Source organism: Semicossyphus pulcher, unplaced genomic scaffold, assembly GCF_022749685.1.
Source record: "Semicossyphus pulcher isolate SPU_LCO1_2020_fin unplaced genomic scaffold, fSemPul1.0.p SCAF_7, whole genome shotgun sequence".
Classification (NCBI taxonomy): domain Eukaryota; kingdom Metazoa; phylum Chordata; class Actinopteri; order Labriformes; family Labridae; genus Semicossyphus; species Semicossyphus pulcher.
The window spans coordinates 3332919-3356107 of record NW_027211748.1 but is presented as its reverse complement, the minus strand read 5'-3'; the positions used below and the strand labels follow the sequence as shown (position 1 = coordinate 3356107).

Here is a 23189-nt window from a genome sequence, read left to right as displayed (position 1 = left end):
GGTCACTGTTTGTAACACACAAGGGACACTGTAACACGCAGAGGTCACTGTCTGTAACATGCAAGGGTCACTGTCTGTAACACACAGGGGTCACTGTCTGTATGAGTCTGTAACACACAGGGGTCACTGTCTGTATGAGTCTGTAACACGCAGGGGTCACTGTCTGTAACATGCAGAGGTCACTGTCTGTTCCACACAGGAGAGACTGTAATACACAGAGGTCATTGTCTGTAACACACAGGGGCCACAGTCTGTAACACGCAGAGGTGACTGTCTGTAACACGCAGGGGTCACTGTCTGTAACACACAGAGGTCACTGTCTGTAACACGCAGAGGTCACTGTCGGTAACATGCAGAGGTCACTGTCTGTAACACACAAGGGACACTTTCTGTATGAGTCTGTAACACACAGGGGACACTCTAACAGGCAGGGGACACTGACTGTAACATGCAGAGGTCACTGTAAGTTCCACACAGGGGACACGGTGACACGCAGGGGTGACTGTCTGTAACATGCAGAGGTCACTGTCTGTTCCACACAGGGGACACTGTAACACGCAGAGGTCACTGTCTGTAACACACAGGGGTTACTGTATGTATGGGTCTGTAACACACAGGGGTCACTGTCTGTATGATTCTGTAACACGCAGGGGTCACTGTCTGTAACACCGGGGGGTCGCTGTCTGTAACATGCAGAGGTCACTGTTTGTAACACACAAGGGACACTGTAACACGCAGAGGTCACTGTCTGTAACATGCAAGGGTCACTGTCTGTAACACACAGGGGTCACTGTCTGTATGAGTCTGTAACACACAGGGGTCACTGTCTGTATGAGTCTGTAACACGCAGGGGTCACTGTCTGTAACATGCAGAGGTCACTGTCTGTTCCACACAGGAGAGACTGTAATACACAGAGGTCATTGTCTGTAACACACAGGGGCCACAGTCTGTAACACGCAGAGGTGACTGTCTGTAACACGCAGGGGTCACTGTCTGTAACACACAGAGGTCACTGTCTGTAACACGCAGAGGTCACTGTCGGTAACATGCAGAGGTCACTGTCTGTAACACACAAGGGACACTTTCTGTAACACGCAGGGGTCACTGTCTGTAACATGCAGAGGTGACAGTCTGTAACACGCAGGGGTCACTGTCTGTAACTTGCAGAGGTCATTGTCTGTAACACGCAGAGGTAACTGTCTGTTCCACACAGAGATCACTGTCTGTAACACGCAGGGGTCACTGTCTGTAACACACGGGGGTCACTGTCTGTAACACGCAGAGGTAACTGTCTGTTATACGCAGAGGTCACTGTCTGTTCCACACAGGGGTCACTGTCTGTTACATACAGAGGTCACTGTCATGACATGGACATGAGTAAAGTTAATACTGGGCCTCAGAAAGGGGAACATTTCACAATAAAAGACCAATATACTATATAGTTAGATATGGTAAAAAATATAATACTTTAAATATCAGCCTTAATGAAGACACACCTGTGTACCTGAGAGTGAGTGTTACATCCGGTCTGTGCTGATAGAGACGTCACGGTGTCATCAGCTGATCACTAATGTAGCTGTCACATCATCGATCACTTGACTAACAAAACAGACACGGTTCTGAGGATGTGTGTGGCGGTGGTGTTGATGGTGGGGGGGGATCAGGCATGAGGACTATTACCTGGTGTCTAATGACAGGTGGAGTGACTAAAGTAACATCTACATTTCACAGAGACAAGGTCAGGAGGGTGACATCATCATCATCTTCATCATCATCATCTTCGTTAATGTCCCTGTCAGACAGAACACCCAATTACTGCTCTGAACTGCTCACTCTGTCAAGGTGTGTTAGTATGACGATTAACCATGCACTGTGCGCGTCTGTGTGCACGCACATACAGAGCTACTTGTGCACATGCTCAACACTACCTAATGAATGAAGTAATTAACTGATGCGGAACAAACTGTAGAAGAGATGACATGTTACAAAATCCTAATTACACATCCATCAGCTACATAGACTCTATATAAGAAATATAATAACCATAGACTGTATAGAAGATATATAACACTTACTTAATAACTTTATTTGTATAGCACCTTTTAAAACTGCTTTATGTACAGGAGAGGGTGCACAGGTGAAATCCCGAACAGGCGGATACATACATACATACATACATACATACATACAGTATATACATAAAACACGCATACCAGCATACATTCATGACACATACTAGCATGATGCACAGACAGAAAGAATTTATGAAAACGCTGACCTAAAGAAATTAATTTTTAGCAGCTGTTTAAAACCAACCACAGAATCGGAAGACTGGATGTTCTGGGGTAGACTGCTCCAGAGTTCAGGAGCTGCCACGACAAATGCATGATCGCCTCTGGGTGTGAAATGCAATTGAGGAACTGATTAAAGGCTGAATATACTGTAAGATACACAGTCTTCTATAAGCCTATTATATTTAACCATAGATTGTATTTAAGATATATTATAAAAACCAGACTATATGCAAGATAAATTATAACTATAGACTGTATATAAAATAAAGACTATAGATTGTATTTAAGTTTTATAATAACTATAGATTGTATTTAAGATATATAATAACTATAGACTGTATATAAGATATATAATAACTATAGACTGTATATAAGATATAACCATAGACTGTATATAAGATATAACCATAGACTGTATAAAAGATATATCATAGCTATAGACTGTATAAAAGATATATAATAACCGTAGACTGTATTTAAGATATATAATAACTACAGACTGTATTTAAGATATATAATAACTATAGACTGTATTTAAGATACATAATAACTATAGACTGTATATAAGATATATAATAACTGTAGACTGTATACAAGATATATAATAGCTATAGACTGCATTTAAGATAGACAATAACTATAGACCTCATAGAAGATATATAATAACAATAGACTTTATTTAAGATGTATAATAACCATCAGGAAGATATTTTTCAGGTCGCCACGGTAGTGATTTGTCAATTATAGGTAGCCCCACCTCAAACCTGGACCCAACAGGAAACATCCAAGTAACACAGAGAAGGATGTGCACACTCATTTTGTTGAACTAAAATTAAAAATCTCAACAATGCAAACCTACAGCAGCCATTTACACACAATTTCAATATATTTCTCTTATTACTTCTAATTTTAATCACTTTCCCATGTTTGAAAGGAAAAGTTTTATAAACGTGTTACTTTATAGTTCTTTGCTCAATTAATACATAAACACATCTGTTAAAACAACACAGAACGCGCCCAAACAAGCTGGAGCTGATGTTTTAATGTATATCACTCTCAGGTTTAACCATAAAAAACAAAACAAAACAAACAAATATTGAAATATCCTCAGCTCACTGACTCAGATAATCTAGGTTAGGCGTTTAGATGACAACATCAACTTCCATTTTACAGGGGGGTTACATGTTCGGTAGAAACATTATTTATGGATTCACGCCCCTGTAGATTAGTCCCATGAGTACTTTTAAACACATCGTTTCTACTCGAAGCATCTTTATGTGATGCATTAGAGAATGAAAAACGATGCAATAAACCAGTAACATTATCTTCGTCTCCTCCCTCAGTGACTGAGAGTGGTACAGTCCGAGGCGCGCTCAGTGATTTGGCGCTCGTGTCCCCGGCTGGTTTACTGTAAGCAGCTGCTGTAACACTCTATCTCTCTGCTAGCTTTGTTAGCTTTTTAAACATTAAACCGATGACTTTAACGGACAGTCATGTCTGAAGAGGAGAACAAGGTGTCCGACGAACTCTTTAAAGATGTCAAATTCTACCTGGTGGGGGACATCGACCAAAAGGTGAGACTCTGGACCTTAGCTTCTTCTAGCTAAGTTAGTAGCATGCTATCCTCCTAGCACCATTCAATCTAAATGAGAAGCTGCAGGACAAGCTAACAAGCTAGCTCACAGACTGACATGCTACATGCAATCGGTGAGCCTTGGCTGACATTAAAGTGTCGACCCAATTGTTATATTTTGAAGTTAACTATTTGTGAATGTGTTTATGATTTGTGAATACTCACTGCACTGTACTTCTCTGATTTAGCATTAGCTGTGAGTTTCGTAGTTGCACAGATGGTTAGCTGCTAGCTGTAACCTCCGGTTTATCTGTAACGGGGCTTGTTAGGATTGCATAAAAGCTGTTGTTGTTAGCTTGTTTTATCTATACAACAGCCTTGGTGCTGTTCTGACGTGTAGTGAGATACTAATGTGAACTGTTATTATTGTTACTCTGCATCAACCTGTGACCATCAACACCTTCTGACCCTAGCAGGGCGCATGCGTCATCACCGCTGTGTGAGACCTGTAGCTCCCAGCTGTACTTCCTGACAGTCAGTGGCTTCTTTCACACCTGTCAGAGAGTTTATACAGAGCAGATTATATGTTCTGATACATGACATTAAGTCACGTGATTTAACAGTAACATCGTGAACAGGTGTTGTAGGACCATGAAAACATACAGAAGAGTGAAATTATTGATCTGTCTGATCTAAACCTTTTTGTGGATTGAGGATACAGTGTTTCAGATATTAATCCATCAAATGAAATGTCTAACTTCCACAGAGAACCCACTCTGTCACTGTGTGTTGTCTGTATGTTAGCATGATCTGCTCTTCATCACTCTCTGCTAACTCTAACACATGGATGAAATGTTCAGATGATACCTGTCATATCAAACTCAGGTTTTCAGTCCCATACTCTGTGTCAGAAGTTAGTCTGAAAGTTGTGTCTGCGTGTCTGTGACAGAGTTCAGAAGCAGCACAGGTTTAAACTGGATCTGACCTATTGTTGAAACCCTGCAGCCCCATCACTGTTCTCCCCTGTTTGCCTGACATTTTGGTTTCAACTACACATAGTCAGTAGGAACTAGTTGACACATAGATGAACTTCTGCTTGTGTTGCAGGTGGTGCAGCTGTTGAAAGCAGGTAAGGGGAAGGAGGTGTCCTATAATGCTTTGGCCACTCACATCATCGCAGAGGACGGAGACAACCCTGAGGTAGGCGAGTCCAGAGAGGTGTTCGACCTGCCTGTGGTGAAGGTAAGAACTGTACCATGCTGAACCAGGCTAGGCTCACATCATGTGACTGCATGTGTCCTCCTCTAACTGAGAAGCTTTTTATTTTGGGTTAAATGGATAAAGAATTCAGAACTACAGTATGCTATTGTTTGGTGGGGGGCTTTATGGGGCTTTTTCTTTCATCACTGCATGTCTGTACTGTAGATACGAAGCTACAGCTGATTAGCTAAGCAAAAAAAGTAGGATCAGAGGACCTTCAAATTTATTTGTCTAAATGTGTTAGTTATTAGCATTATGTGGGAGTTGATCATTACATGTGGATGTGAAATCAGAGTCAGTAAATCAGCATTAAACATGTATTCAAATATCCTGCATGCAACTCTTCTGTCTCTCATCCTGCAGCCATCCTGGGTCATCCTCTCCGTCAGGTGTGGAGACCTGCTCCCGTATCCTTCTGTCATCACACACAAAATACACACAAACAAATGGTTATATCATGATATAGATTAATTATAGATTGATTATAGTTGTTATAGGATGAGGAGAATTGATCACAAAAAGGTAGCTGTATTCATCCATAACCAGAAATACCTCAGAGTCACTGGATTCTCTCCAGAATCAGGACAGATATTCTTTGGTGTGACAGCGTGTCTTCCCAGGGTAAGTCTGTGTGTGTGTGTGTGTGTGTGTGTGTGTGTTTGTGTGTGTGTGTCCATTGTGTTATTTTCAGGGTGTCTACATATATCATTAAATAGTTGTATGTGGACAGGAGGGGTCATAAATAGTTTGCCAACGTAACAAGTAAGTTACTGTTACTTCACTTGTTTATCATAGTGAAGACCCACCTCCAGGTGATGAAGGCTCTCTGCTCACCTGTGGGACGTAGCTCATTATTGTTTATGGGTTTGTTTGTTGTGTGTGTGTGTGTGTGTGTGTGTGTGTGTGTGTGTGTGTGTGTGTGTGTGTGTGTGTGTGTGTGTGTGTGTGTGTGTGTGTGTGTGTGTGTGTGTGTGTGTGTGTGTGTGTGGACAGCTTCCAGATGACCTGAACACTTTGTGGGCGTACGTGACCTTTTATGGAGGAGAATGTCAGCTGAACCTCAACAAGAAGGTCACACACTTAGTGGTGAAGGAGCCGAAGGGGGTGAGTGTATCCTCTGTGTGTAACCTTCAGCATTCACTGCTTTTTTATGAGCTCCTCTTATGAAACTGTTTATCATTGATAATGTTGTTTTTCTCTCCAGGCGAAGTTTGAGTGTGCCCTGAAACATTCCAACATCAAGGTCGTGACCCCGGACTGGATCACAGATTCTGTTAAAGGTAATACATCTACCCTAGGTTGAATTGTTTAATTGATCTTTGGCAGGGGAAATAATGAAGCAAATGTTCACATTGAAGAGAAACTGCAATAATAAGATTTGGACACTTTTTCTGAAAAAGACTGAAGAAAGTAATTTTAATGGTTGAGGTTTAATTGACTAATTGTAGCTTTTCTCTGAGCTGAAACTTGTCCACCTGTCATTCACTGACAGGAAAATGATCATAATTAATTTTAATTATCAGTGAATACATTGAGTTAAAATATGATGACTTCATGTTTTGTGTCTTATGGAGGTGTTAGCCATACATTCTGGAACATTAACACAGTGCTAGGCATAAAACATTGTTCAAATCAGCATTAATAATAATAATAATAATAATAATAATAAGACTTTATTAAGGACACAGCGTGAGGTCCATAGCACTAAAAAAATATATATATAAAACATAACAGCAATACATAAACTAGTACATCAAGTGAGGTATCAACTAGATTATGACACAAAGGTACATACATTAGGTAGCTGTGTGTACGTACAGACTTGAGCGCCAGTGGCTCCACAATCTCGACGAGAACCGCACTGAGCTCCTCTCACAGTTACTCAAATACGTTAAAATACCATTACCTGAAACTGACAACCTGCACATGAACCTAAGATTACGTATCACAGCAGAGCAGTTCGGCACCCCAACATTTACAAACATTTCACTAGCACTGCACCATCTTGGAAGTTTTAAAAGCATTCTCATGCCATCATTATAGGCCACGTTCAGTCTCTGCATGTTGCTTTTGCTATAAACACGCCACAAGTGGTCAGTATACATAGGGGTACAAAACGCTTTAAATAAAGCTGTCTTAAGTGCACATGTTAAACTTCTGTGCGAGCATATTGGCTTGCGCGTATAACTTGCGACACTGTCTGTTTATGTCTCTGTTGTCCGACAGATCATTTACAATATGATGGCCGAGATATATGATCTCATTACATTCATTCATTCATTGATTGAACAGTGATTTCCCTTGTTTACATCTTAAACCTCACAAGAAGTTTCTTTTATGTAATGTCATCAGGTGTTTCTGTCATGTTGTCGTCATCCATACACTTGTGTGTATTAGCAAAAAAAAGGTAGTCTACAGCTAGCATATACAGCTGGATGGATCGATGCAAAGGTAAAAGTAAAGGCAAATATTCTTTATCTTTAGAACGAACTGACAAGTGAAGGTAAAATAAGTTAATTAAAGTGGCACAGCTGATGATCTCTCGAATCAGACACAGACCAAACAGTCACTCAACTTCCCTCTTTGACAGACAAAAGCAGGAAGGACGAGGCGCTCTATCACCCCAGACTCACCTACGTGGAGCCTGAGGAGGAGGAGGACAGTGAGGCAGAGTCATACGAACACTCTGATGGAAGCTACAGTCCCCGGCGCTCCCGGCTCTCCAGTGGGGGCTCTTCTGGTGAGGAGTCCAGCCCCCGCAGGAGACCAGGACCTAAGAAACTGAACTCTGTCTCCCCCACCTCCCCCCGTAAACCTGAGCGCCGCAGCGAGCGCATGTTTGATGACTCTGATGACGACTCATCCACGGAGAAGGAGGGCACCAACCTCAACTGGACCCCAGCTGAAGTCACCACACCAAACCCCCCTGTTCCTACAGGCACAGCCAGACGAAGGGGCGGCCCTCCTGGCACCAAGGACCCAGTGACGTCTACAGGAAGTGGCCTGATCAACCTGTGTGCCACTGTGCCTCCTGTACCAGGCAGCGCAGGACCCATTCCTGCAGAGGCTCGTTCTGCCATCAGCCACAACTCACAGCAAGGTCAGTTTGTCAGGAACACAACACAGTGTAACACAACAAAGCAATGCAAAGTCTGTTAGTAACACAGTGTAACACTACATGGTGTAACACAACATAGCATGGTCAGTACGTAAAGAAAAGAAACCTTACACTAAAAGAAACTGATCACCGTGCAGTGTAACATGTCAGGCAGTGTAACACGTCAGGCAGTGTAACACGTCAGGCAGTGTAACACGTCAGGCAGTGTAACACGTCACGCAGTGTAACATGTCATGCTGTCTACCAGCACGCAGTGTAACACCACACAGTGTAACACGTCACGTAGTGTAACACTATGCAATGTAGCAGCACACATTCACCTAAATAAGACTTTAAAAACATCATATAATACAACAAACTGTGATGCAGACTCTCAGCACAGAGAGGGGGAGAGCTGCTGTGCAGGCGCTCAGGGGGAGGGAGCAGGTGAGTAGGACTAAAGTGATGACGTTAACTTTGATCATGAAGCCTGATGCTCCTCCACAGCTCTGTGTATCAGTGAAATATACACAGCATATGGACATATGACAGCAAGTGGAGATGGAGTTTATACTTTATATATTACTGCCCAGAAATACGGACAGATCGCGACCCTATTGAGTCAGGGGCAGAGCATGAGAAACAGTGTCCTCACACCGCTGCATTATTAAACTCAAGTGGATCACTTGATTTTTAAACTGTGATAAAATGCTCGTGTATCATATTTCTGACCCGCACCGTCTTTCCCTCTCGTCGCTTCCGGTTTGTCCCATAATAAAAACTTAAATGCAGTCTGCCTACAGAATAAATACAGACACAATCTGTCTGTGTTTCCATGCACACTCCTAGGAATACACAGCTGGAGTGACATGAGAAATAACTAAAAATAAGATTTTCACGTTACACAGCAGAGAAATGTTAAATCAGACAGGAGAGAGAGGTGAGTGATCTCCCATATCCACGTGATCATAACCGTGGATACGGAGAGAGTGGGCGGTGCTTAATGTGGCCCAGGACAGGTGCGTTCACACTACCAGACATATGTGGATAAATGCGTCCCAGACCACCTCCATGCTTCCTCAATCCGTTCTGTGAGTGTTCACACCTGTACTTAAGGCTGCCCACTTGAAAGCCATATGTTAATACCAGGTGTGTTAAGGGCCATTGTCGATTGTCTAGAAGTTTTTGATCCTTTTTGTGGAGATGTGTCCGTTGAAATGAACCAAACTGATGCTCTTTAACAGCACAGAAGATACTTAGACAGATCACACATGTGCACACACTTCCTATAAAATTCAATAAAAATGTTTTCTTTTAACAGATTCTTCATAAGAAGCCAAAAAAATGAGGTTTTCTCCTCCTTTCTGCTGTTTAGGTGTGTCAGGTCCAGAGGGCCTCCCTGGGTGGAGTCCTGCTGCTAGAACCCTCCGGAACATCACCAACAACTCTGACATTCAGCCAGCCAGCCGACCTGCCAACGCAGCACATGTAAGACATCATTTTGTTATATCTGCTGTAAGCACATGTAAGAGATCACAGTAGGGATCCTGATCAGTTTATTATCTGTTGTAAGCATGAACGAGCAGAGTCACCTGTCCGCACTCAGCAGGCTTATGTGAGTGAACATGAGAACAACATGGACACACCGATAACATTTATATCTTTATCTTTATATTTATATCTTTGTCCTCCTCCTGCAGATCATCCAGAATCTCACAGCCAATCAGACAAAGCCTCTGGAGCAGCAGACCAATCAGAGCCATGCACAGACCCCCAACAGCACCAACCCCCTCCTCTTCAATCAGTCCAAACCAGGCAGCCAGCCCCTTACAGTCGAGCAGCAGCAACAGTTACTGCAACAGCAACAGGCCGGCCAGCAACAACACCAACAGTTACCACAGCAACCGCAACATCCCATGATGCACCTGCAACAGCAGCATCAGATGATGCAGCTACATCACCAACAGCAGCAACAGCCACAAGTTGCACAACAACAAGGGTTCTCACAGTTGCCCCAACAGCAGCAACAGTTTCTGCAGCAGCAGCAACAACAAATGCACCAACAGCAAATGTTCTCGCAGCAGCAACAGCAACAGCAGCAGCAACAGCAGCAGCAGCAGCAGCAGCAGCAGCAGCAGCATGCCTTCTCACAGCAGCAGCTGCGGCCCCAGCAGCTCCTGCGGCCTGGTTTACAGCAACTGCAGCAGCAACAGGCCCTGCAACAGCAGCTCCAGCAGTTTCAACAGCAGCAACGCATGCAGTTGTTACAGCAACAACAGAACCAACAACAGTTACACCAACAGCATCTACAGCAGCAGCAGCAGCAGCAGCAGCAGCAACAACAACAACATTTTCTGCAACAGCAACACATGCAGCAAATGCAGCAGCAACAGCAGCAGCTGCAGAATCAGCAGCAGCTGCAACAGAACCAGCAGACCCTGCAGCAGCAGCAGCAGACAACGCTGCAGCCTCAGATCCAGCAGACTCCTCACATCTCACAGCTGTTTGGACACGAGCCGGGACAGGACAGTGAGTACACCCGGGGTCAGTGTGGAGGGAGGTTGGGGTCACAAAAGAATGTTTGGTATTGTTCTAACACACTGGTCCAAAGTGATTTATTCTAATGTTTCTGGACTGCAGCAGTCTCAATCATTAGAAATTGTGTCTCTAAGGTGTTTGGGGCCGAGCACAATAACTTAACAGTTTGTCTGAATTAAGTAGCAGAAAGTTTCTAGTCATCCAGATCTTTATGTCCTTAAGGCATGCTTCTAGTTTAGATAGCTGATTGGTTTCGTCTGGCTTCATTGATATGGATAATCAAGTATCATCTGCATAACAATGGACATTAATGGAGTGTTTCCTCATGATATTACCCAGAGGACGCATATATAAAGTGAAAAGAATCGGTCCGAGCACAGAACCTTGTGGAACTCCATGATTAACTTTGGTGACCGACTGATACATCAGCTGAGCCTCCTCTGATCAGTGATAAACGTGTGTCAGATGCTGCTCTGTGTTGTATCCTGAATTGATAAGAAATGTAATGACTCAGATGTTGAAAGTTTATTTCATTAAGTCTTAATCTACCAGTATCGTATTTATCTGAGTATAGTTATAGAATTTCCTCTAATTGTAAGTATATAGCACAGGCCTTTGTCACATGTTGATGATAATATGCTCTTTCACTTTAATTTTAAATTCAGGTCACTCTATCTATTTCCAGCATGAGTGTTGTTGCTTCTGTGAAGATTGATTTTAGAAGCTCTGATTCTACTTAAAACTTGGTTTAAATCTTTCAGGTGCAGATTCATTAGAAAGTCCTGATGTGTTTCTGTTGGACATGCAGACTTACTCTTTTAACGTGTCTCTGTTGTAACGTTCAGTTCCTCAGGACGGCTTTCTGCTCGGCTGTGTGTTTGCTATCGCTGACTATCCCGAACAGATGGCTGACAAACAGCTGCTGGCCACGTGGAAAAGGGTAAGACTTTCACTCAGGAGTAGGAGGGAGGAGAAAACATCTTCTGATCATTGAGCACATGTTAAACATTTTAGATAAAAACAGAGCTGAGCATCAAATATAAACAAACTGATAACAGGTGTTCATGAACTTGTCCTTCAGGTGATCCAGGCGTGTGGAGGAGCTGTAGACCCCACCCTGACCAGCCGCTGCACACACCTGCTGTGTGAGAGCCAGGTCAGCAACATGTATGTACAGGTAAGAACACAAGTCAGATTTCCTATGACACAGGGAGCAGATGAAGCGGAGACATGCTGACAGCAGCGCAGTCTGTCTGTGTTCTTTTCCTGCTTCAGTATAACCAGGTGTGATTGAGTGTGTGGTGTGACCTGCGCTTCTTGATGAACTGTTACCAGGTGTGCACCTCTCCGTGTTGTTACCTGTGCTGCTGTATTACCTGTAACCAGGTGTGGCTTTCTGTGTTTCTGTGCTGTGTCAGGCTCTCAGAGAGGGACGGCGCTGTGTAACCGCTCACTGGCTTAACACTGTGCTGAAGAGGAAGAGGATGGTCCCTCCTCATCGCACCTTACACCTGCCCTTCGCCTTCCCTCCTGGAGCCAAACCCTGCTCTCAGCACGTATGTCCTGTGACTCTGATCACACACAGATCGCACACAGGTCTCACACACAGATCACATGCAGATCACACACACAGATCACACTCTGATCACTCACACAGATCACACACAGATCACACACACAGATCACACACACAGATCACACACAGATCACACACACAGATCACACTCTGATCACACGCACAGATCACACGCACAGATCACACACAGATCACACACAGATCACACACACAGATCACACACAGATCACACACAGACAGATCACACACAGATCACACACAGATCACACACACAGATCACACACAGATCACACACAGACAGATCACACACACAGATCACACACAGATCACACACACAGATCACACACAGATCACACACAGATCACACACACAGATCACACACAGATCACACTCTGATCACACGCACAGATCACACGCACAGATCACACACAGATCACACACAGACAGATCACACACACAGATCACACTCTGATCACACACACAGATCAAACACAGATCACACTCTGATCACACGCACAGATCACACACACAGATCACACTCTGATCACACACACAGATCACACACACAGATCACACACACAGATCACACTCTGATCACACACACAGATCACACACACAGATCACACTCTGATCACACACACAGATCACACTCTGATCACACACACAGATCACACACAGATCACACACACAGATCACTCACACAGATCACACACAGATCACACTCTGATCACACACACAGATCACACTCTGATCACACACACAGATCACACACAGATCACACTCTGATCACACACAGATCACACACACAGATCACACGCACAGATCACACTCTGATCACACACACAGATCACACACACAGATCACACACACAGATCACACACAGATCACACACAGATCACACACAGATCACACACAAAGATCACACACAGATCACACACAGATCACACTCTGATCACACGCACAGATCACACTCTGATCACACGCACATATCACACTCTGATCACACGCACAGATCACACACAGATCACACTCTGATCACACGCACAGATCACACACAGATCACACTCTGATCACACGCACAGATCACACACACAGATCACACTCTGATCACACACAGATCACACACACAGATCACACTCTGATCACACACAGATCACACACACAGATCACACTCTGATCACACACACAGATCAAACACAGATCACACTCTGATCACACGCACAGATCACACTCTGATCACACTCAGATCACACACACAGATCACACACACAGATCACACTCAGATCACTAACACAGATCACACACACAGATCACACTCAGGTCACACACAGATCACACACACAGATCACACACACAGATCACACACAGATCACACACAGATCACACACAGATCACACACACAGATCACACACAGATCACACACACAGATCACACTCAGATCACACCCACAGATCACACACACAGATCACACTCAGGTCACACACAGATCACACACACAGATCACACACACAGATCACACACAGATCACACTCAGATCACTAACACAGATCACACACAGATCACACTCAGATCACACACAGATCACACTCAGATCACACACACAGATCACACTCAGATCACACACGCAGATCACACTCAGATCACACACACAGATCACACTCAGATCACACACACAGATCACACACACAGATCACACACACAGATCACACTCAGATCACACACAGATCACACACAGATCACACACAGATCACACACACAGATCACACACACAGATCACACACACAGATCACACTCCGATCACACACTCCGATCACACACTCCGATCACACACACAGATCACACTCCGATCACACACTCCGATCACACACTCCGATCACACACACAGATCACACACACAGATCACACGAACAGATCACACACAGATCACACTCAGATCACACTCCGATCACACACACAGATCACACTCCGATCACACTCCGATCACACACAGATCACACACAGATCACACACAGATCACACACACAGATCACACACACTGATCACACACACAGATCACACTCCGATCACACACTCCGATCACACACTCCGATCACACACACAGATCACACACACAGATCACACGAACAGATCACACTCCGATCACACTCCGATCACACACACAGATCACACTCAGATCACACACAGATCACACACACAGATCACACTCAGATCACACACACAGATCACACACACAGATCACACACACAGATCACACACAGATCACACACAGATCACACACAGATCACACTCTGATCACACACACGGATCACACACACAGATCACACACACAGATCACTCACAGATCACACTCAGATCACACTCAGATCACACTCAGATCACACACACAGATCACACACACAGATCACACACACAGATCACACACACAGATCACACACACAGATCACACACAGATCACACTCTGATCACACACACGGATCACACACACGGATCACACACACAGATCACACTCGGATCACACTCGGATCACACACACAGATCACACACACAGATCACACACACAGATCACACACACAGATCACACACACAGATCACACACACAGATCACACTCGGATCACACTCGGATCACACACACAGATCACACACACAGATCACACTCAGATCACACACAGATCACACACACAGATCACACACAGATCACACACACAGATCACACACACAGATCACACACAGATCACACTCCGATCACACACTCCGATCACACACTCCGATAACACACTCCGATCACACACACAGATCACACACACAGATCACACGAACAGATCACACTCCGATCACACTCCGATCACACACACAGATCACACTCAGATCACACACAGATCACACACACAGATCACACTCAGATCACACACACAGATCACACACACAGATCACACACACAGATCACACACACAGATCACACACAGATCACACACAGATCACACACAGATCACACACACAGATCACACACAGATCACACTCTGATCACACACACGGATCACACACACAGATCACACACACAGATCACTCACAGATCACACTCAGATCACACTCAGATCACACTCAGATCACACACACAGATCACACACACAGATCACACACACAGATCACACTCAGATCACACACACAGATCACACACACAGATCACACACACGGATCACACACACAGATCACACACACGGATCACACACACGGATCACACACACGGATCACACACACGGATCACACACAGATCACACTCGGATCACACACACAGATCACACACACAGATCACACTCAGATCACACACACAGATCACACACACAGATCACACACACAGATCACACACACGGATCACACACACGGATCACACACAGATCACACACACGGATCACACACACAGATCACACACACAGATCACACACAGATCACACTCGGATCACACTCGGATCACACACAGATCACACACACAGATCACACACACAGATCACACTCAGATCACACTCAGATCACACACAGATCACACACACAGATCACACACAGATCACACACACAGATCACACACACAGATCACACACAGATCACACACAGATCACACACAGATCACACACAGATCACACACAGATCACACTCAGATCACACTCAGATCACACACACAGATCTCACACACACAGATCACACTCTGATCACACATACTGATCACACACACGCACACAGGTTCCAAAATGTACTGTTTGGTCTATCTGCCATTGCCGGGTAAGCCAAAACAATTTACCGGCCAGAATATTTTTTAACCGGCCATAAAAACCTTTATTAGATAAAATAATAGATATACATTAGATATGTCAATAATAAACAGTGCTAAAAAGAGACACTTAGTACTGAACTATAGCAGCAGTGTAATATTGAGGTCATGTACTTTGCTTGTGTTTTTATCTTTACTTTTATTCCACTGAATTTAAAGAAAAATATAAAGTTATCAGCTCCACATTTAGAAAATAATCCACTGATATTAAACATATTATTCTGAAATAGGCCGTCCTGCACAATGAGCAGCTACCTTAAGTTATTGTACTGTAAGAATATTTTGATCCTAGTCATTTTGGCTCTTGTTTAAGTTTTTATTGAAGGACTTTTGCTTGTATTGGAGTATTACTACACTCTGACATTACTCTTTTTCTTGAGTACTAACCCTTCATCACTGCAACAAAATAAACTTTTTATTAGTGCAGCTCATTAATCCACTGATAAAATAACAGTAGCTCTGATCAAGCACTCATTGCTCTCTGATCAGACAGTCATTTACAAGCTCCACAGTTCTGCTAGTGACCGTACTGTAGCTCAGCTGTTAGCGATAGCCTCAGCTGCTTCCTGCTAGGTGTGTTAGGTGTTTAGCTTCTCCTCTGCCTCCCGTAGTGACAGTGGTACACGTCAATACTGTAGTTTAGATGCAGTGATGGCAAGGCTAAGTGAAGTGGAAACTCAATAATAAGCTGCTGTAGCAAGTCCCCATTAGCCGGTGTGGGCAGCTAATGTAGCGTCAGCTGCCCGTTTGGCAGCCCCCGTAGAGCCGCGGCACAACACCGGGTGGCTGTGTGACTGTCCAAAGGAGGAATAGCAGTAAACAGAGGAAGCCCACGGTCCGCCAACGACTAGTTCACGTTTCTAACAGCTGCTCTGTTACCTGCTACATGCAGCATCGGTGTGACCAGTTAGAGTGTATACTCGTACTTTACAGGTTGTTGATGCACTAGAGCCCTGCTATGCGAGCTCAATAACAGAAGCATGAGGGCGCGTATGGTGGTTAGGGAGGGCCAATTGGTTTAATAACACCTGTTCTTCCTGTCTCTCAGATCATCTCAGTCACAGGTTTTGTGGACGCTGACAGAGACGACCTGAAGCTGATGGCTTACCTGGCTGGAGCCAGATACACCGGATACCTGTGTCGCAGCAACACTGTACTCATCTGTAAAGAGTGAGATACTACTTTAAATCAAATACTAATACATCTATATACTGCTACCATCGTCACTCTGACTGCAACAGTACAGACCAGCAGACATGTGTGTGAAGGACAGTGTGATGATGTCACAGTCACTTGTTTCATAAAGGCCTCTGTATACAGCCTTACACACAGTGACACAGTAGTATAACACAGCTAACGCAGTTTCTGGTTCTGGTTGTACTGACCTGTGGTTCTGGTTGTGCTGACCTGTGGTTCTGGTTGTACTGACCTGTGGTTGTGGTTGTGCTGACCTGTGGTTGTGGTTGTACTGACCTGTGGTTGTGGTTGTGCAGACCTGGAGGGCTGAAGTACGAGAAGGCGAAGGAGTGGAAGATTCCATGTGTGAACGCTCAGTGGCTGTGTGACATCCTGCTGGGAAACTTTGAGGCTCTGAGACAGATCCAGCACAGCAGATACTCTGTCTACACCCTTCCAGAACCGCTGGTACCAAACCCTCAGCTGGTCCAGAACCTGCTCGGTAAGTATGCAGCCCAGTGTGCTGTAGTTTAAACATGGCACAGTGTTACACTATGTTTGATAGGGGTTTATGACAACTGGAGCAGTCATAGAGTAACAATCACAGCTATAACACACACTCAGTGTGGATTATCTAAACACACTGTACTGTGTGTTTGTACTACATAAAATACTCAGCACAGAGTATTTTATGTGCTGTAAACTAAAGGTGTATTTAATGTTGAATGTGTTGGTCTGCAGCTGCGTGGAGAGCTCCTATCAAAGTGTCTCCTGAATCGCTGGCGGTGAGTCTGATGAAGCTTCTCTCTCGTCTGGTGTTTGTTGTGTCAGACACTGATCAGTTGTTGATCAGATCGTTGTGTTTAATTGTCTTAATGTGAGTTAAGTGTGTAGTAATGTAAAGAACAACTGTGTTTGGAGCTTCTTGTATTCAGTGTGTGAAATATTTCTGTTTTGGAGCTGGCTGTTGATTTCACAGAACTTTAGAATATATTATCGACGAATGTTATCAGGTGAAGGCTGACCAGGCTTTATCTAATGATGTTTATGATTTTTCTCTTCATTAACTTTCTGTTAAAATAATGTGACAACCAAAAACTTAAACGACAGACAAACGTCTGTGGGACAGACTCTGAATTTAAATATGAGATATGTTAGAATAATGTGTTTCAAACGGAGCTCATTTTTGAACCCTGATCTATCAGTGCAGAGAGAGTGTGTGTGTGTGTGCGTGTGTGTGTAATGTGTTGGTTTTTCGATCATCTGACTGTCTCCTTTGTGTGTCTGTGTCTGTGTCTGTGTCTGTGTCTGTGTGTGTGTGTGTGTGTGTGTGTGTGTGTGTGTGTGTGTGTGTGTGTGTGTGTGTGTGTGTGTGTTTGTGTGTTCAGACCTTGCAGCTGCTGCACAAACAGAGGATGGGTGACTCCACCAACCAGCCTGCTAAGAAGAAGGCCAGGTCAGTCTGAAACACTGATCAGACCTCACAATCCTGATCAACATGTTTTTATTGTACTTATGGTGCCGTGTGTGTGTGTGTGTGTGTGTGTGTGCAGACTTGAGGAGATCCAGTCTCCCAGTAAGAAGCTGCCTCCAGAGTCCACCCCTCGAGTCATGTTCACGGGCTTCGAGCCCACACAGGTTCAGCAGTACACAAAGGTAAACACACCTCACACACCATCAGGAAGTGAGACGGGATGATAACAGAGAGTTTATTGTTCTGGAAACGTGAGAAATAAAAAGTATTGTACAGGATTGTAAACCTCTAAATCAGCTGATATTAATAAGTCTTATCGGTCCTGATGTATTGTTTTTGTCAAAGACTACCACAGGTGTGACTCTTTCACACCTGAATACATGATGGTGAGACAGTGATCAGACATGGAGGCTGAACACAGACTGAATATCAGCCTGCTGACAAGCAGCATGGAGAGTTCATCATGTCTCTACATGTCCCTCATCATTTATTTAAAGCACTCACACTCACTCACAGTGAGTGAATGTGTTTAACTTCAGGTCAGATTGTCTTTAAGGTAACAGCAGGTAACAGGTGTGTGCAGGTACTGAGAAGTGTAGGTGCTGCTTTGCAGGCCCTGTGAACATATGTATAAAATGATTGTGTGTGTGTCTCCCTGCAGAGGTTACACTCGTTGGGAGGGGAGGTGGCAGATAGTGGGCAGAAGGTGACTCACCTGGTGGCCTGTAAGGTGACTCGCACCGTCAAGTTCCTCACCGCCATGTCAGTAGTCAAACACATCGTCAGCCCCGAGTGGCTGGAGGAGAGCTGGAGGAGCCACAAGTTCCTGGGTACGTGTGTGTGTGTGTGTGTGTGTGTGTGTGTGTGTGTGTGTGTGTGTGTGTGTGTGTGTGTGTGTGTGTGTGTGTGCGTGCGTGCGTGCGTGCGTGCGTGCGTGCGTGCGTGCGTGCGTGCGTGCGTGCGTGCGTGCGTGCGTGCGTGCGTGCGTGCGTGCGTGCGTGCGTGCGTGCGTGCGTGCGTGCGTGCGTGCGTGCGTGCGTGCGTGCGTGCGTGCGTGCGTGCGTGCGTGCGTGCGTGCGTGCGTGCGTGCGTGCGTGCGTGCGTGCGTGCGTGCGTGCGTGCGTGCGTGCGTGCGTGCGTTCAAACTTCAGTAAAAATGTTCCTGGAAACAAAAAAACAGTTTAGTTTATTTTTAGTTTATTAGTTAATTTGACAGGGGCCGTGCACAACACAACTGTTAGCTTTATAGCTAATTTACATCTGTGGTTGCTGGACAGGAAGATCTTAAGTAGAGCATGTATCATTAATTCTTGTGCACTGTTTTCCTTAAGTTTAGGCTCCATCCATGTCAATGCATTAGTAGATAAAGTGAACTTTGACAGACTGGATAAAAGAACATAATGATTAACTGTATCAAAGGCCTTTTTAAACAATGCCCCCACTATCAAGAGTAATTCCTTCCCCTGGTGGTTATTCACATTAGTCTAAAAAAGAATGAGAATAATATCAAAATGTGTCAAACGTGTGCGTTATTTTATAATCTAAATTAATTTGTGTGTGTGTCTCTTTGTAGATGAGCAGAGCTTCACTCTGAGGGATGCAGAGGCTGAGGTGTTATTCAGCTTCAGTCTGGAGGAGTCGTTGAAGAGAGCTCACAGTGCTCCTCTGTTCAAGGTGAGAGCAGCAGCTGCACAACTGAGACACCGCAGAGACAAATTAGACCTGATCAATAGCCTGAAAGATGTTCTCACTGCCTGTCTCTCTCTCTCTCTTTCTCTCTGTTGCTCCCTCTCTCTCTAATTCTCTCTCACTGCCTGCCTGTCTTTCTCCTCTGTGCTGTAGGGAAAGTTCTTCTACCTGACCCCAGGTGTGTGTCCCAGCCTGGGCACCATGAAGTCCATCCTGGAGAGTGCTGGAGGGAAGCTGCTGGTCAAACAGCCGTCGTACAGGAAGATCATGGAGCACAAACAGAACAAGGTCCTGGAAACTCCTGGAATCATTCCATGACTCTACCTAGAGACTTTAATATCACCTGGTCCTTATGACCACTGTTAATATGTCCTCACAGCTGGTAGATGGTGGACAGGATGATCAAAATAAAACAACCTCAGTGATAAGCATCAGTATTAATAACGGTACATGTAACTAAAGTGTTCATATTTTATTTCTGAAAACGTGTTTCTTGTGTTTCAGAACCTCCCAGAGATCATTTTAATCTCCTGTGACAACGACCTGCACCTGTGCAGAGAGTACTTCCTGAAGAACATCGGTAACACACACACACACACACACACACACACACACACACACACACACACACACACACACACACACACACACACTGTAGAGACGACCTTATCTCAGCTGATCAGTGCAGATGTTAAAAAGTGTTATAAAGTTTGTTGACTGAACTCTGCTGTTCGCTCACAGCGTTAACACACTCAGGATGAACCCTGATAGTGTTATCAATAGTTATCATATCATGGATAGATATAATGACCATCAGGAAATGTATAATATCTGCTGCGTTTTATTAAGCAGACCTCAAAGATACAGAGCTCTGTACCACCTTATTCTAACAAACATGTTAATTTATTTCCAGCATTAAAAAACAGTTGTTAGTTAGTTCTTACACAGTGAACTTCCATGTTTACAGTCTGTTCTTCTGTCTGTGTTTTTGTTCAGACGTCCACAACGCAGAGTTCATCCTGACCGGAGTTCTCACCCAGAAACTAAACTACGACTCATATCCTTTACAGCCAAGCACAGCGCAGCCCAGACAGGAGCTGCTTCCTGCATCACTTTTCACATTGTTATAATAACAGTGGAATAATAGTAATAGTGTAGTAACAGTGAAATCACAGTGAAATAAGTGTAAATATAGTGTAATAATAGTGTAATAACAGTGTAATAATAGTACAGCATATCATCACTGTGGCCCAAACAGGAGATGTGTCTCTTGTATTACATGACGTCCTCTTACAGACCTGCTCTGCCCTCAGTGACATCATGGTTTTATTTTGAAGGAGTACTGCCGTGCAGTAAGCAGTGAGTTATAGATGAGTGATCGTTCATGGAGTTAGGTTACCTGCAGCCTGAGCAGGTGAGCTGTAACCACAAAAACACTGAGCTAAAAATGTATTTCATAGATATAAAACAGCTGTTCAATGTACAGGTGCTATGTGGGGCCTCCTCTGTGTCTGGTTTCATATAGAGAGACTTTCTTTAACAGTCACACGTATAAGTTCACCTGATGGTGAAGCAGCGACATGAAGAGGATGAAGAGGAGGAGGAGACCTGTGTACAGCTGTCTGACTTTTCTATCTTCTGATTTCAGTGTTTTTGTAGCTTTTTGTATCCTGTTTGAATAAATAAATGGATGATGTTATTTTTGTGAAATGAATGTTTAAATTATGGAGGATTTTAACTTTTTCCTGTCGTTCACATAGAATGTGTCAAAGCTTCAGCTGCTTTTTGGAATAAAAACTACATTTGTTTGTGACCAGATTTGCTCTCTGATTCTTCTGTAAGTCTTTTATTTTGTAGGGCTGGTTGTGTTTTTCACAGGTCAGGTGATCACTTGTTATTAGACTTTTATTTTGTAGGGCTGGTTGTGCGTGCACAGTTCAGGTGATCACTTGTTATTAGACTTATTTGTAGGGCTGGTTGTGCGTGCACAGTTCAGGTGATCACTTGTTATTAGACTTATTTGTAGGGCTGGTTGTGCGTGCACAGTTCAGGTGATCACTTGTTATTAGACTTATTTGTAGGGCTGGTTGTGCGTGCACAGTTCAGGTGATCACTTGTTATTAGACTTATTGGTAGGGCTGGTTGTGCGTGCACAGTTCAGGTGATCACTTGTTATTTGACTTTTATTTTGTAGGGCTGGTTGTGTGTGCATAGGTCAGGTGATCAGGTGTGTGGTTTATAGACTGGTTAAAGAACAAAGCCTGGTGTTTCTCTTGAGTTCTTCCTCCCGGTGAGAGCGGATAATTCCTGGTAGATTTGATTTAATTAGCTGCTAATGAGGGTCTGGGGTAGTTACTGGTGAAGTTCTGATTGCAGGCTGTCAGACAGATAGCCGTGGGTCATGTGTGGGTGGGGAGGAAGGGGGGAGGCGTCGCCTGAGGTGCTGCCCTCAAAACTCCATCAGACTGAATTAGACTGAGCCAAGGTCATGTGCTACATATCATCAACACGAGCGCTAACGTTGTCTTTTCAGGAACAGGAAGCTGAAACTGAAAGAGCCTGATGAACGAGAACAGACTCTTTGATTCACAGTTTGATTAGTTTAAAATAAACTTACTCTGATCTTCAGCTCTTTTATTCTTGAGCTGATCTGTACAAACGTGACTTTGAAGTTGAGCTGTCTTCACATT

At 44.1% G+C, this 23189-nt stretch overlaps 1 protein-coding gene across 1 annotated transcript; it reads left to right on the top strand.

The window, feature by feature from the left end:
• Nucleotides 1–3704: 3704 nt before the first annotated feature.
• Nucleotides 3705–22292, top strand: paxip1 (PAX interacting (with transcription-activation domain) protein 1). Its single transcript, XM_069684530.1, has 23 exons — nt 3705–3869; nt 4976–5110; nt 5492–5535; nt 5686–5749; nt 6122–6232; nt 6333–6408; nt 7719–8228; nt 9601–9713; nt 9926–10754; nt 11609–11703; nt 11845–11940; nt 12182–12319; nt 17209–17330; nt 17654–17838; nt 18078–18121; nt 18725–18792; nt 18890–18992; nt 19472–19640; nt 20384–20484; nt 20653–20787; nt 21004–21079; nt 21496–21556; nt 22049–22292. Exons 1-23 carry the CDS (start codon nt 3789–3791, stop codon nt 22062–22064), a joined length of 3372 nt encoding a protein of 1123 aa, XP_069540631.1. The 5' UTR covers nt 3705–3788; the 3' UTR covers nt 22065–22292.
• Nucleotides 22293–23189: the final 897 nt, after the last annotated feature.

Excerpts from the sequence above, each read along its gene's own strand:
- paxip1 (XM_069684530.1), top strand. The coding sequence starts at position 3,789 with ATGTCTGAAGAGGAGAACAAGGTGTCCGACGAACTCTTTAAAGATGTC. Across the intron at positions 5,750-6,121 it reads TGACAGCGTGTCTTCCCAGG|CTTCCAGATGACCTGAACAC; the intron begins GTAAGTCTGTGT and ends GTGTGTGGACAG. Across the intron at positions 20,485-20,652 it reads ACAGTGCTCCTCTGTTCAAG|GGAAAGTTCTTCTACCTGAC; the intron begins GTGAGAGCAGCA and ends TCTGTGCTGTAG.